We start from the raw sequence: 15224 nt of genomic DNA, 5'->3' as shown, positions 1-15224 counted from the left end.
AGGGGAAAGTAGTAGCATGGATAGATGATTGGTTAATTAATAGAAAGGAGTGGGGATTAATGGGTGTTTCTCTGGTTGGCAATCAGTAGCTCGTGGTGTCCCTCAGGGATCAGTGTTGGGCCCACAATTGTTCACAATTTAGATGGATGATTTGGAGTTGGGGACCAAGGGCAATGTGTCCAGGTTTGCAGACAACACTAAGATGAGTGGTAAAGCAAAAAGTGCAGAGGATACTGGAAGGCTGCAGAGGTATTTGGATAGGCTAAGTGAATGGGCTAGGGTCTGGCAGATGGAATACAATGTTGACAAATGTGAGGTTATCCATTTTGGTAGGAACAACAGCAAACGGGATTATTATTTAAATGATAAAAGATTAAAACATGCTGCTGTGCAGAGAGACCTGGGTGTGCTAGTGCATGAGTCGCAAAAAGTTGGTTTACAGGTGCAACAGGTGATTAAGAAGGCAAATGGAATTTTGTCCTTCATTGCTAGAGGGGTGGAGTTTAAGACTAGGGAGGTTATGCTGCAATTGTATAAGGTGTTAGTGAGGCCACACCTGGAGTATTGTGTTCAGTTCTGGTCTCCTTACTCGAGAAAGGACCTACTGGCACTGGAGGGTGTGCAGAGGAGATTCACTAGGTTAATCCCAGAGCTGAAGGGGTTGGATTACGAGGAGAGGTTGAGCAGACTGGGACTGTACTCGGAATTTAGAAGGATGCGGGGGGGATCGTATAGAAACATAAGATTATGAAGGGAATAGACAGGATAGATGCGGGCAGGTTGTTTCCACTGGCGGGTGAAAGCAGAACTAGGGGGCATAGCCTCAAAATAAGGGGAAGTAGATTTAGGACTGAGTTTAGGAGGAACTTCTTCACCCAAAGGGTTGTGAATCTATGGACTTCCTTGCCCAGTGAAGCAGTTGAGGCTCCTTCATTAAATGTTTTTAAGATAAAGATAGATAGTTTTTTGAAGAATAAAGGGATTAAGGGTGATGGTGTTCGGGCCGGAAAGTGGAGATGAGTCCACAAAAGATCAGCCATGATCTAATTGAATGGCGGAGCAGGCTCGAGGGGCCAGATGGCCTACTCCTGCTCCTAGTTCTTACGTTCTTATGTTCTTACTCCAATCCTATTCATGTATTTGTCAAGATGCCCCTTAAATGTCACCATCGTCCCTGCTTCCACCACCTCCTCCGGCAGCGAGTTCCAGGCACCCACTACCCTCTGCGTAAAAAACTTGCCTCGTACATCTACTCTAAACCTTGCCCCTCGCACCTTAATCCTATGCCCCCTAATAATTGATCCCTCTACCCTGGGGAAAAGTCTCTGACTATCCACTCTGTCTATGCCCCTCATAATTTTGTAGACCGCTATCAGGTCGCCCCTCAACCTCCGTCGTTCCAGTGAGAACACACCGAGTTTATTCAACCGCTTACTTAATGGACAGAATTCCACAAGAATCACACAATCTGTATGAGTGACTTCGGTAGAGAGACTGAGTAATGTATCCAAGTTTGCTGGCAATTCAAAGTGAGGTGTAAATGTGAGCTATGAGGAAGACGCAGGCAGCTTAAGTGGGCAACAAGATGGCAGATGGAGTATAACATGGGGAAATGTGAAGTTATTCATTTGGTCGTCAAGATGGAAAATAAGTGTGTGTGAAAAAGCTGTTAATGTTGATGTTCAGAAAGTCTGGGTGCACTCGGAACACAACGTTACCATGCAGGCACAGCAAGCAATTAAGACGGCAACTGACATATTGGCCTTCGGTGCAAGGGGACTGTGGGCCCACAAAGAGGTCTTGTAACAATTGCACAGGGACTGCATAGAACCCCGATAGTGCCGGTCCATTGAGTCTGTACCAATCCTTCAAATGAGCACTCTACCCATGTCCACCTCACCCTATCCCATAACCCCATACCTAACCTGCACATCCCTGACACTAAGGGGCAATTTAGCTTGGCCAATCCACCTAGCCCGCACATCTTTGGACTGTGGAAGGAAACTGGAGGAAACCCATGCAGACACAGGCAGAATATACAAACCCCACAGCTACCCAAAGACCGGAATTGAACCCGGGTAGCTCACGCTGAGGCAGCAGCTCTAACCGCTGCCATTGTGTCGCCCTGGTGAATTGATCGGACCATGCCTTGAAAACTATGTGCAGCTTTGATCTGCATATTTAAAGAAGGATATACTTGGAGGCAGTACAGTGAAGGTTCAGTAAATTGGTTCGCAAGACAAGAGGCTGAGTATCTCAGGCCTTTTTCTCTCACAGTTTGAAGAGATGATCTCAATGTAGCATACACGATTGTCAAGGGGCTTAACAGGGTCAGCAGAGCTGGTTTGCTCCTGGCTGGGGGAAATCTAAAACCCGGCACAGTCTCAGAATCAAGGGCCAATCATTTCGGACTCAGGTGAAGAGAAATCTTGCCAAATGTTGTGAATCTTTGAAATTCTCCACCCAGGTGTCATCATTGTTGAATACATTATACGGCTGGCATAGACAGATTAGTTTGGTGTCTCAGGGAATCAAGGGATAAGGGGACGGGTGGGAAAATGGAGTTGAGGCAGGTGGTCAGGCATGATGGTAGAGGGGCAGAGCAGGCTGAAAGGGCTGGATGGTCACCTCCTGTTCCTAATGTTCTGACACAGGAGAGACGGATAGGAAAACAATCACTATGAATTTGCCAAACATACACTTGGACCTTGAACCAGGAACATTCTGAATGGGAGTAACTACATCAAACACAACTCCTTTCATATTACAGCTGTTTGATTACCTGTTCTGAGCCTGGCATTGACCTGCCTGCTAGTGCTGGGAGGCGGAAGGGCCTCCGGGGCTGGAAAGGTTCGATATGGAGGAGTCAACTCATCATCGGCTGAGAAATTGCTGCAGGTCCCGCCACTCATGGGCAGGATCGGCAGCCTGACCGGCTTCTTCCCAACTGGATTCTTCCTTTCTAAACATCAGGTCAAACTTTGTTAAGCTCTCATTATAGCGTTCTAAACTTCTGCACTAAATTCACTATCAATCTTATTAAACACATGGCAGCAGCAGAGCTCAAATGTGTACCTGACCTATTATTGGGCTCTGTTGGAGTCCACTTGCTCCTGGTGAAGCTCTACACAATTTGTTTTGGTCCCAGTGTTTGCTTCTGGGAATGTGTTCAAGATGAGAGAGCAAAAAGCCACATCAACTGCCACTAAATGTTCCTGCTCAAACTCTCTTGACATTCTCGAATGTAAATAGAGAATCCGAAAGTCCAGGTCCAGTTCCTAGCCGGTGCTGAATAATCTCTGTATATTCACACACACCAGTGTACCCGGGCAAAGAAAGAGGGTGAAAAACAACAGGTCCCCACTCCGATTTGTACTCCGGGACAGCTGTTTGAAAGTGCACATGAACAGCAATGATCTGCAACATACTGAGCAAGAGAAGCAATTGGAGCATTGCTGGGTAGTGCTTACAGAGATTGAAGCCATCAAAAGGATTACAAACAAATTGACACCACCCACCGAGCATTTAGCATATGGTTTTAATATTAGAGATGTTGAACATGTGTCCCGAGAACTTGAGAGTTTTCACTCAAGGTTTACCGCACAACAGGTATTTGGAAATGGACAAATACTTCACTCAAGGCTTCATATAACCATGTGCAGAACGAAGCATCAACCTAATGTTGAACTGGAGCAAACAATCAGATACAGTGCAACTGTCTACATCATTTCCATCAAATATTCCCAGGACAGATACAGCACAGGGTTACAGAGTAATGCTCCCCCTAAACTACCACCATATGATGGTTACTTTCTGCAAACCCTTGAGAGTAAGATTGCCCAATTAACTTAAAATTAAACAACTCCATCCTTTGTAATGAATTTGCAACTATCTGTCAGGACTAGATATAAAAACGAGCTTTGGAAGGCAACATTTTCAATAATTACTCCATCTGGTGGTTGAGCATAAAGAACCTAACCATCAAGAGCAGAGAACCTACAGGAAAAACATCACTGCTCACTGCAACTCTGGTTTCATCAAAATGTCACTCAAGATTTCCGCCATCCACAGGGTTACTGCTCCCAATGGTCTCTTATTGTCCCGACTAGTCTTTGCGCACTATCCTCAGCCATTGGAAGATCCCAGGAGAATCTTACTGACTCAAAAAAACGTCCCTGGCCTTGAAGATCACATTCTCAGACCAGAGAATAAGCATTGCTATCAACCCAGTTTCACTGACTCTGCAACATCACTTGGTTTTCAACAACTCACTCTCTCTCTCTCCAGCCTGCTGCATTCGAGGATGGCCATAATTTCCCTTTTAAGAACAGAAAAAGGTTTGTGATAGGAAAGTATTCAGCCCATCAAGCCCAATCTTCTCACAGTTGCCGATAACTCCCTGATGGACCTCACCATTCATCCAGCTCAAGCCTTGACCCTTTTGGATACGTGGACACGAGGGCAGGATCAGGCTGGGCTGTGATGTCACTCCAATCAACAGTCTGCAAAGCATCAGGACTGAGTAATAACCTCATCAAATGATGCATCTTGTGGGACCCCAACCCATGGAACCTGGATTTCTCCAGCACCCCATTTTATCGAAGCAAAACTGTTCACAGCATGAGACACTTCAAAAGAAGATGAAAACAATTGGGAGCTGGCTCGGGGAGATCACTGTACTCGGCCATATAAAAGAGCTAAATCTGAGTGCACAGCATACCCAGGAACAGAGAGAGATGGACACAGAAACCCTAATAATCTCATTCAAAACCAGCCTTTTACTCAGGTTTGCTTGCTCTTTGGAAGTGACCAAGAAATCAAGCTTCCAACTCCACTTCACAAAACAGCTTCAACTAACAAGATTTCCAAACAGGTTTGCATCTCAATTCCAAATCTGAAGCACCATGTTTTAGTGTTGAGCATTCCAAGGCACATCACTTACACAGCACAACATTCCTTTTGCTCAAGGCTAGAGCCACTTGCTGTAGTTTTAGCAAGGCTCATGGACAGAAGCTGAAAATGTGTGCAGTTGTTCTGAAGTCACAAACATGGCTTTAGAACATGGAATTTACAGTGCAGGAGGCCTCCATTCGGCCCATCGTGTCTGCACCGGCCCTTGTAAAGAGCACCCCCACTTAAGTCCCACACCTCCACCCTTTCCCCGTAACCCCACCTAAACTTTTTGGACACTAAGGACAATTTAGCCTGGCCAATCCACCTAACCTGCATGCCTTTGGACTGTGGGAGGAAACCGGAGCATCCGGAGGAAACCCACGCAGACACGGGGAGAACGTGCAGACTCTGCACAGTCACCCAGCGGGGAATTGAACATGGGAGTAAAGTCTGAATGGAGAGTTTGTGCATGAGCTGGCGGAAAGCCGCCAAGAGGAAGAAACAGGCACTAGAAATGGAAACATTCACTATGCTAGTTTGCAACAGGGAGTCTCCTCGAGAACTAAGATGATCAGTCAGGTCAAAGTGCCACCAGCATCTGGGCATATTGGCTCCTGCTACTGCCCACTGACCCTGAACCCCCCAAATGGGCAGGTTGAATGGAACCAGTATGATTGCAATCAATACTGCAGCTTAAATGGGGGGAAAAAACACGACTGCAAAAGCAGATTCCATTGCTCGAGTGTAATTTCCCCTAAAATAACCGGGTAACCACTGAGCACAAAGGGGCAATTTAGTGTGGCCAATCCACCTACCCTGCACAGCTTTGGGTTGTGGGGGCGAAACCCACGCAAACACGGGGAGAATGTGCAAACTCCACACGGACAGTGACCCAGAGCCGGGATCGAACCTGGGACCTCGGCGCCGTGAGGCAGCAGTGCTAACCACCGCACCAATCCTTTGATACTTAGCAGATACTTCCAGTCCTTTTAACAGGACAAGAATCATGGACCAGTACAGAAACAGGCCTACCGATCCATAAATCTGCACTGTATTCTTCTCTAAATAAGCAATGTAGTCTAGTCCTACTCTCCATTAATCTTCACACCCTGAAAAGGAGAACTATACAAGTTCTTTTAGTTACTTGGTTTACTGCTGGATTGCTGGTGGCAGCGAGAACTGAACTCAATCCTGAAGGACATTCTCCACTTTCAAAGACAGAGCATCAACATGTCTGGGATATCAAAGGTGAAACAGAGCTGTGCTGTAGTCCTTCAACCCAGCACCGCCTGTCATAACCTGTGTCCCAAACCAGGGCCCCCGCCACGGCCCCTATTCCCAAACCAGGGCCCCCGCCACGGTCCCTATTCCCAAACCAGGGCCCCCGCCACGGCCCCCATTCCCAAACCAGTGCCCCCGCCACGGCCCCTATTCCCAAACCAGGGCCCCCGCCACGGCCCCTATTCCCAAACCAGTGCCCCCGCCACGACCCCTATTCCCAAACCAGGGCCCCCGCCACGGCCTCCATTCCCAAACCAGGGCCCCCGCCACGGCCTCCATTCCCAAACCAGGGCCCCCGCCACGGCCTCTATTCCCAAACCAGGGCCCCCGCCACGGCCTCCATTCCCAAACCAGGGCCCCCGCCACGGCCTCCATTCCCAAACCAGGGCCCCCGCCACGGCCTCCATTCCCAAACCAGGGCCCCCGCCACGACCTCTATTCCCAAACCAGGGCCCCCGCCACGGCCTCCATTCCCAAACCAGGGCCCCCGCCACGGCCTCCATTCCCAAACCAGGGCCCCCGCCACGGCCTCCATTCCCAAACCAGGGCCCCCGCCACGACCTCTATTCCCAAACCAGGGCCCCCGCCACGACCTCTATTCCCAAACCAGGGCCCCCGCCACGGCCTCTATTCCCAAACCAGGGCCCCCGCCACGACCTCCATTCCCAAACCAGGGCCCCCGCCTTGGCCTCTATTCCCAAACCAGGGCCCCCGCCACGGCCTCCATTCCCAAACCAGGGCCCTGGTTTGGGAACGATGCAATAAATCCCCAGATTTGTCCATAACCTTCATTCATGGAGAGAAATTATCCCCAGTCCCTCCCTCAGCAATTTACACCAGAGTGAATCTCAATTGTTCATTCAACACGTGAGCATCCTTTTCCCAAATTCCAGCTGAAACTGGGCAGTAATGTCCGTGTACTGGTACATTTCAAGCATGCTCCAGCACATAGACAATTAAACAATGTGAAACCGATAACAATAGAAAGATTCAACAAAGAGACACATTTCTCTTCACATCCTCAGGATATCTGCCCAGGTTTCAAAGTCAGGAACGATTGGGTTTTTGGCACTCTTGGTCAAAGGACTGTGGTTAAAAGACTGTGATGAATAACTCCATGAAGAATGGAGCAGCTCAAAGACCAACGTCTGCCATGAAAGGTAATGTTTGGAGGCAACAAGCCTCCCTTGTTTCCTTGCCAGAATGGGATTCACACCCAACATTCTGCCCACTTCACCCACAGAAACACCCCTGCCAAGGTGATGCAAAGGATTGATCTCCACACACACTTAGGAAGAATGCTATCTACTCACATTCAGGTGTTTATGAAAATAGACTCCTGGGAAACAAGATCTCTTCAAGGTTTAGGGCAGCACGGTTGCATTGTGGATAGCACAATTGCTTCACAGCTCCAGGGTCCCAGGTTCGATTCCGGCTTGGGTCACTGTCTGTGCGGAGTCTGCACCTCCTCCCCGTGTCTGCGTGGGTTTCCTCCGGGTGCTCCGGTTTCCTCCCACAGTCCAAAGATGTGCAGGTTAGGTGGATTGGCCATGCTAAATTGCCCTTAGTGTCCAAAATTGCCCTTAGTGTTGGGTGGGGTTACTGGGTTATGGGGATAGGGTGCAGGTGTTGACCTTGGGGAGGGTGCTCTTTCCAAGAGCCGGTGCAGACGCGATGGGCCGAATGGCCTCCTTCTGCACTGTAAATTCTATAATTCTAAAAGGTGTTCAAGATATTTCTAATGGCATTAACACCTGTTAAATAACTAACCAAAGAGGACAGTAAAATCAGTAAAAGCTGAGTACCCACTCTTTTTGTGCCCCTTGTACTGGCTGGACTTTGCTTTTTTCTTCTTCATCACATTAGTTTGATTCTCCCTTGAGGCTGGAGATGAAACAGAAAAGCAACTTAAGAAACAAGCGAGGCAGGAGTAACCCACAGCTCACTAACCTGGATTTAGACATGCCCACTGCCAACTGTCACAGAGCAATGGGCTAGCAGCACTTGGCGAACTACCAAGCAGCAATCCAGCCGAGGAGGTCACAGCACAAGAGCAACACCTCCGATTTGTAGAAACACAGCTTTATGTAAATAGAGCAGTTTCCCATTTCACTATTTCCACTGATGCATTTTGAGTATCCTACATAGAAAAACTGCCCAAATATTCTCAACTGAGATGCCAAGCAAAATTAGGAACCGCTCGGAGGGTTGGACAAAAGCTTGGTCAAAGAGTGGATTTTAAAAGGGTCAGAAACAGGAGGTGAAGAGAGGCTTGAGAGAAACACAGCCAGGTTTACTGCTTCAAAATGGCAGCTGCAAACAAAACAGTATTAGGACAGAAAGTGAAGAAATCCGATCAGAAACCAAAATCCTAGATATCAACAAAGGAAACTACAAAGGTATGAGGTACGAGTTGGCCAAGATAGATTGGGAACTTCATGAATAGGCATGACGGTGGATAGGCAATGGCTAATATTTAAGGAACAGTTTTACATTTCCTTTCTGGTGGTGACGTAGTGGTATCGTCACGAAATAGTAATCCAGAGACCAGGGGAATGCTCTGGGACTACGGTTCAAATCCCACCGTGACAGACGGTGAAATTTGAGTTCAATAAAAATCTGGAATTAAAAGTCTAACAGTGACCATGAAACCATTGTCGATTGTCGCAAAAACGCAGCATATCCTTACCTGGTCTGGCCTACATGTGACTCCAGACCCACAGAAATGTGGTTGACTTAACTGTCCACTGAAATGGCCGAGAATGCCACTCAATTCAAGGGGTAATTAAGGACGGGCAACAAATGAGCACATCTGGTGAATGAAAACCAGCCCAATCATGGCTAACAAAAGAAATTAAGGATATTATTAGATCCAAAGAGTCACATAAAGCTGCTAGATAAAGTAACAAACCGGAGGATTGGAAGTAGTTAAAATTGCAAAATAGTATGTCAGCCTTCATTACGAGAGGACTGGCGTACTGCAGCTGTACAGGGCCTTGGTCAGAACACACCCAGACTATTGTCTGGTGGTTTCCTTACTGAAGAAAGGATATACTTGCCATAGGGGGGACTGTGGCAAAGGCTCACCAGACTGATTCTTGGGATGGCAGGATTGTCATACGAGGAGAGATTGGGTAGATTAGACCTGTATTCTCTGGAGTTTAGAATGAGAGGGGATCTCATTGAAACATATTAAATTCGGACAGGACTGGTCGCCTGCGTGCGGTTTCCTCTGGGTAGAGAGTCGAGAATAAGGAGCCGCAGTCTCAGGATATGGGGTAGGCCATTTAGGATTGAGAGGAAGAGAAACGTCTTCACTCAGACGGTAGTGAACCGGAGGAATTCTCTACCATAGGAGACAGAGCAGGCTACATTACTGAATATATTTAAGAAGGAAACAGACCGACTCCTTCAGAGCCCAGAGGTCTAAGGGCAATGGCAGAGTGCAGGAACATGGCGTTGAGATACAGGCTCAGCCATGATCACCAGGGGAGGAGGGGGTGCAGTGGTATTGTCACAGACTGCAATTCGATTTCCATCACAGCAGATGGTGACATTTGAAACCAGTAAGAATCTGCAATTGCAGGTCACCTATGACCAAGGAACCATTGTCGATTGCCATAAAAATCCATGTGATTCACGAAAGTCCTTTAGTGACAAACACCTGCCATTTAATCTGGCCTACTTATGACTCCAGATCCACAGAAATGTGGTTATACTAAACTGTCCTCTGAAAGTTGCATTCAAAGTGGCAGCTCACAATCAAAAATTAATGCTCAAAACAAAAGTGGAAAGTTGAATCACACGCAGGTCCCTCCAGGCTCAGGGGTGTCTGTGCTGGAGGCTGGGGTCTGCTGTCACCTGCATCTAGAGGGCAATTAGGGAGGGGCAATAATTGCTGGGCTTGTCAGCAACACCAACACCCTGTGAACATATAAAATTACACACACTGTCCTGCAAGGAAACGAGCCTGGGGGCGCTGGTGACGGCACCGCTGCCGCTCTCGCCGACAAGGTACACCACGAGCCCGGTGGTGGCGGCAACGCTAAAGATCTGGGGCCAGGGGAGACGGCACAGGGGTGCAATGGGAGCCTCGGTGTGGTCCCCGATCAGGGGTAACCATCGGTTTGTCCCAGGGAGGATGGACGGGGGGTTTCAGAGCTGGCATCGAGCAGGGATTAGAAGAATGGGGGAACTGTTCATTGATGGGACGTTTGCGAGCCTAGGGGCACTGGAGGAGAAGTTTGGGCTACCCCCGGGAAATGTTTTCAGATACATGCAGGTGAGGGCGTTTGTGAGGCGACAGGTGAGGGAATTCCCATTGCTCCCAGCACAGGGGATTCAAGACAGGGTGATCTCGGGTGTATTGGTCGGAGGGGGCATGTGGGAGGTGCTCAGGAAGTCTGGCAAACCATGTCCATATGTTTTGGTCATGCCCGGCACTGTAGGGGTTCTGGAGAGGAGTGGCGGGAGCAATATCTCAGGTGGTGAAAGTCCGGGTCAAGCCAAGCTGGGGGCTAGCACTATTTGGAGTAGCGGACGAGCCGAAAGTGCAGGAGGCGAAAGAGGCCGCCATTCTGGCCTTTGCGTCCCTAGTAGCCCGGCGAAGGATCTTGCTAATATGGAAGGAGGCGAAGCCCCCAGTGTGGAGGCCTGGATAAATGATATGGCAGGGTTTATCAAATTGGAGAGAATAAAGTTTGCCTTGAGAGGGTCTGCGCAGGGGTTCTACAGGCGGTGGCAACCGTTCCTAGACTAATTCGCGGAGCGTTAGATGAAGGTCGGTCAGCAGCAACCCGGGGGGGGGGGGGGGGGGGGTCTGGCTTGTTTGGGGGGTATTTGAGCAAGAAAATACATGAAGGATCTGGAAAACTGACATGTACGAGAGGAATTCAATGTACAAAGCTCTGTATCATATCGATTTACCATGTTCATGTCTTGCTCTGTGTGCTTTCTTTCTTTTTGTTACGGGGGGGGGGGGGGGGGGGGGGGGGTTTGTTTCGTTTGTAAGGGTGAAAAATTGTGTTAAAATTCTTAATAAATATATTTTTTTTTAAATAAAAAATTACACACACTATGCTGCTGGTTGGTTTTAAAGAAAAAAGCCTGGTCACTTACACTGCGATGCAGGAGGTTGAAGTTGGTAGCCCGTCAGTTCACACCAGCCGACTGGATAGAGATCAGGAGATTCACAGTCCACCCACTGGTCATATTCATCCTCCCAGCCGTCAAAGTGGATCCTGAGGAGCCGATGAACAATGCGGGTAACGGTCGCTACACACACCAAGCGCGGCTCCATCAGATCCACGGCTTCCAGCTTCATTCCCACTCGGAAGCCGTGGTTTGGGACTTCCTGCGTTTGGACAGGAAGTTGAAGATCAGTCAATTTGAAATCTTTCAAAACTAACCCTCCTATGGGCTATGCCTAATGCTGGGGTCAGCTGAGAGTGGGCGGCCCTCTGGTAGCACGCCACACGCGTCACATCGTTTTTAAGTCCCATTGAGGAGAAGGTTACCCTACCACAGGGAGGATCACAGCAGAGCCTTAACAACTGTATGCAAGCTCTTGCCAGTTGGAATGATTAAACAGCATCAGGAGCTGGTAACCTGGTAGATCTGGTTACTGCACTGTGGAGGCCAGTTTCAACATCTCATGAACCCTGGTTGGGATTAACAAACTCGGTCAAAAGATTAAACCTGGATCCCACCTAGCTTGTGCAGGTCAATGCTTAATCAAAGCAAGTCTGATTCAACAAACCCAGAATGTAATTATCACAACCTAAGTTCTAAAGGCAGCGCCCAAGGCAATATCCAATGGATGCAGACATAATCTGTTCTCAGATCAGTGTCACTGGCTGAAAACGTGACCACAGCCTCAGCTTGGTATTCACGGTCGCACCATAGAAGTGGCCTGAATAGAACAAATCTATCAGCTTAAAATAGGTCCAATTTCAACAATGGTCAAGGGTTCCCGAAGCCCTGTGCTGCTTTTTATAAGGAGATTTCCCCTATTCCAATTTTTAAAGCGTGTGTATGAGAGAATAGAGGAAGTGGAAGAATTTGCATCTCTGACAGCTCGTCTTCTCACCTTGTTAAATAGTTTGACGGGCGCAGCAACAGATCCCGCCTCCCGAAGGTAATCAAACCATTTGAAAGGAATTTTGGAGTAACCTGTAAAATAGCCAGCATGACCTTAGTGCAATAGTGACTTACTAGACTCGACATGTCCATTTATCCTCCTGGCACGAGGAGCTTCAACCCAGACATCAATATGGCAGGATGCTGCTTCACATTCCTGCTAAAAATTATAAACCAGGAAAGCGAAAGAAAAGACAAGTGCCCGTAAGACCACAAAGACATAGAAGCAGAATTAGGCCACTCGGCCCATCAAGTCTGCTCCGCCATTCAATCATGGCTGATATTTTCTCATCCCCATTCTCCTGCCTTCTCCCCATAACCCCTGATCCCCTTATTGATCAGGAACCTATCTATCTCTGTCTTAAAGGCACTCAGTGATTTGGCCTCCACAGCCTTCTGCGGCAAAGAGTTCCACAGATTCACCACCCTCTGGCTGAAGAAATTCCTCCTCATCTCTGTTTTAAAGGATCGTCCCTTTAGTCTGAGATGGTATCCTCTGGTTCTAGTTTTTCCTACAAGTGGAAACATCCTCTCCACGTCCACTCTATCCAGGCCTCGCAGTATCCTGTAAGTTTCATTAAGATTCCCCCCTCATCCTTCTAAACTCCAACGAGTCCAGACCCAAAGTCCTCAACCATTCCTCATATGGCAAGTTCTTCATTCCAGGGATCATTCTGGTGAACCTCCTCTGGACTCTTTCCAAGGCCAGCACATCCTTCCTTAGATACGGAGCCCAAAACTGCTCACATGTTGAACTTAATGGAACAAAACAAAAACAGAAAATACTGGACAATCTCAGCAGATCTGGCAGCATCTGTGGAGAGAAAAGGGAGCTACCGTTTCTAGTTTGGTGACTCATTGTCAAAGCAAATGTTAATGGAACAAAAAGCAGACTGTGGGCGTCAAAACCCACCATGAAATTAATTCAGACTATATCAACCAAAGCTCAACATGTTTCAAGCCCCTCTGAAGGTCGGTAGAACGTAACAATGAAACCATTACAAATAGCCAGTGAGCATGACATTACCTCTGGGAGGAGTGAGTTCAATCTTGTTAATTTCACAGAACCCCACGGGAAAGACTGATGGAGAAGTGGAGTGGTAGCAAAACCAGTCTGAGCCATCTGCTGCCTCGGAGCCATCAATGCCAATCATCAGGTAGCCCTCGGCCAAAACCTGAGAAAGAGGATAGATTCAGCAAGTCAGGAGGTGAGAAACGCACAGCCCCCAAGCAGCTGAGTGCAAAAGAATGGCCGCGAGTGATGATTTTACCTCCCTCTATCAATCAGGGGAACCCAAACTAACAAATTCAACTTGGGAGTGGAATGGAAGCATTTCTGTAGCTATGGCTTGCAAAGGCAATAGTGAGGATAGGTACCTGTCGGATGCGCCGCTGGGGGTGGCGGCCTGGCTGGGGAACCTGCATGACTTTTTTTGGTTGGAAGAGATCAATTTTGAGTTGAGGGGGTCGGTGGAGGGCTTTGAGACGTGGTGGGGAGTGTTCATGACAATGTTTGAGGAACTCTTTTTTTTTTAACCAATTAAGGGACAATTTAGCATGACCACATATGAAAGCACAAAGCACATCTTTGGGTTGTGGGGGCGAAACCCACGCAAACACGGGGAGAATGTGCAAACTCCACACGGACAGTGACCCAGAGCCGGGATCGAACCTGGGACCTCGCCGCCGTGAGGCAGCAGTGCTAACCACTGTGCCACCGTGCTGCCCATTTGAGGAAATGTTCATCACGGGGGATGGGTACGGAGGGGTAAAAAGGGGTCCCATCAACTGGTAAATGCATCTGAACACAAAGGAAAAGATCGTTCACTCAGCAAAAAAAAAAAAAAAAAAAAAGAGGGGGAACACTTACATACAACAGATTAAATGGAAGGATCTTATTTCATATCTGCAATCTGAAAGAATACCCAAAGGAGCAGCACAGTAGTTAGCAAATTTGCTTCACAGCTCCAGGGTCCCGGGTTCAATTCCCTGCTGGGTCACTGTCTGTGCAGAGTCTGCACGTTCTCCCCGTGTCTGCGTGGGTTTCCTCCGGGTGCTCCGGTTTCTTCCCACTCCAAAGATGTGCAGATTAGGTGGATTGGCCATGATAAATTGCCCTTAGTGTCCAAAAAAAGGGTAGGTGGGGTTACTGGGGTGGGGTGGAGGTGTGGGTTTGGGTGGGGTGCTCTTTCCAAGGGCTGGTGCAGACTCGATAGGCCTAATGGCCTCCTTCTGCACTGTAAATTCTATGATTCACCACAGCAGGTGTAACAGGTTAAGTGAATATAACTATTTTAACCACACCTTTCATAAATGGATGGTGCGAAGGATTAATGTTGCATGTTTTAAGAAATAATTTAAAGTTGGCAACAAGGCGACGGTGAGTCTGTGGACAAGGTAGAAAGTGGCAAATCTAAGCACAAATTACCTTTCTGACAGTGGCCACACAAATTGCAGAGAGATTCAATGGATCGATTGCTTCCAGTTTCATCGCTTCCTGGTACCAGTCTCCAGTCTGGTCCACATCCTTCACCTGAAGATTAAGAGATTCAGTATGGTCACAATGACCCGCAAACTATTCTCAAACAATTCTCTCAGGATGTGATCAATGCAAGGCGAGCATACATCCCGCATCCTTTGTTACCTTGAGCAATGGCGAGCTGCCATCCTGAACCACTGCACAATACAACTGCTCGGCCACCTCAAGGACAATTAATGACTAACCACATTCATATGATGTGGAGATGCTGGCATTGGACTGGGGTGAGCACAGTAAGAAGTCTTACAACACCAGGTTAAAGTCCAACAGGTTTGTTTCGATGTCACTAGCTTTCAGAGCGCTGCTCCGAAAGCGAGTGACATCGAAACAAACCTGTTGGACTTTAACCTAGTGTTGTAAGACTTCTTACTGT

General features: G+C 48.0%; 1 protein-coding gene across 2 annotated transcripts in view; it reads right to left on the bottom strand.

Moving 5' to 3' along the window:
- Positions 1–15224, bottom strand: part of mbtd1 (mbt domain containing 1) — a 110693-nt gene that overhangs the window by 17537 nt on the left and 77932 nt on the right. Inside the window, exons 11-15 of one of the 2 annotated variants that reach the window (XM_072483859.1) lie at positions 14741–14845; positions 13340–13487; positions 12263–12345; positions 11293–11527; positions 7984–8058 (exon numbers count right to left, since the gene is read on the bottom strand). In XM_072483859.1, the coding sequence (XP_072339960.1) occupies positions 7984–8058; positions 11293–11527; positions 12263–12345; positions 13340–13487; positions 14741–14845 (646 nt within the window). The remainder of the gene's footprint in view (positions 1–7983; positions 8059–11292; positions 11528–12262; positions 12346–13339; positions 13488–14740; positions 14846–15224) is intronic. The other variant, XM_072483860.1, reaches the window with a different exon arrangement.

This window comes from Scyliorhinus torazame, chromosome 18 (assembly GCF_047496885.1).
Source record: "Scyliorhinus torazame isolate Kashiwa2021f chromosome 18, sScyTor2.1, whole genome shotgun sequence".
Taxonomy (NCBI): Eukaryota; Metazoa; Chordata; class Chondrichthyes; order Carcharhiniformes; family Scyliorhinidae; genus Scyliorhinus; species Scyliorhinus torazame.
This window is presented reverse-complemented; position numbering and strand designations above follow the sequence as displayed.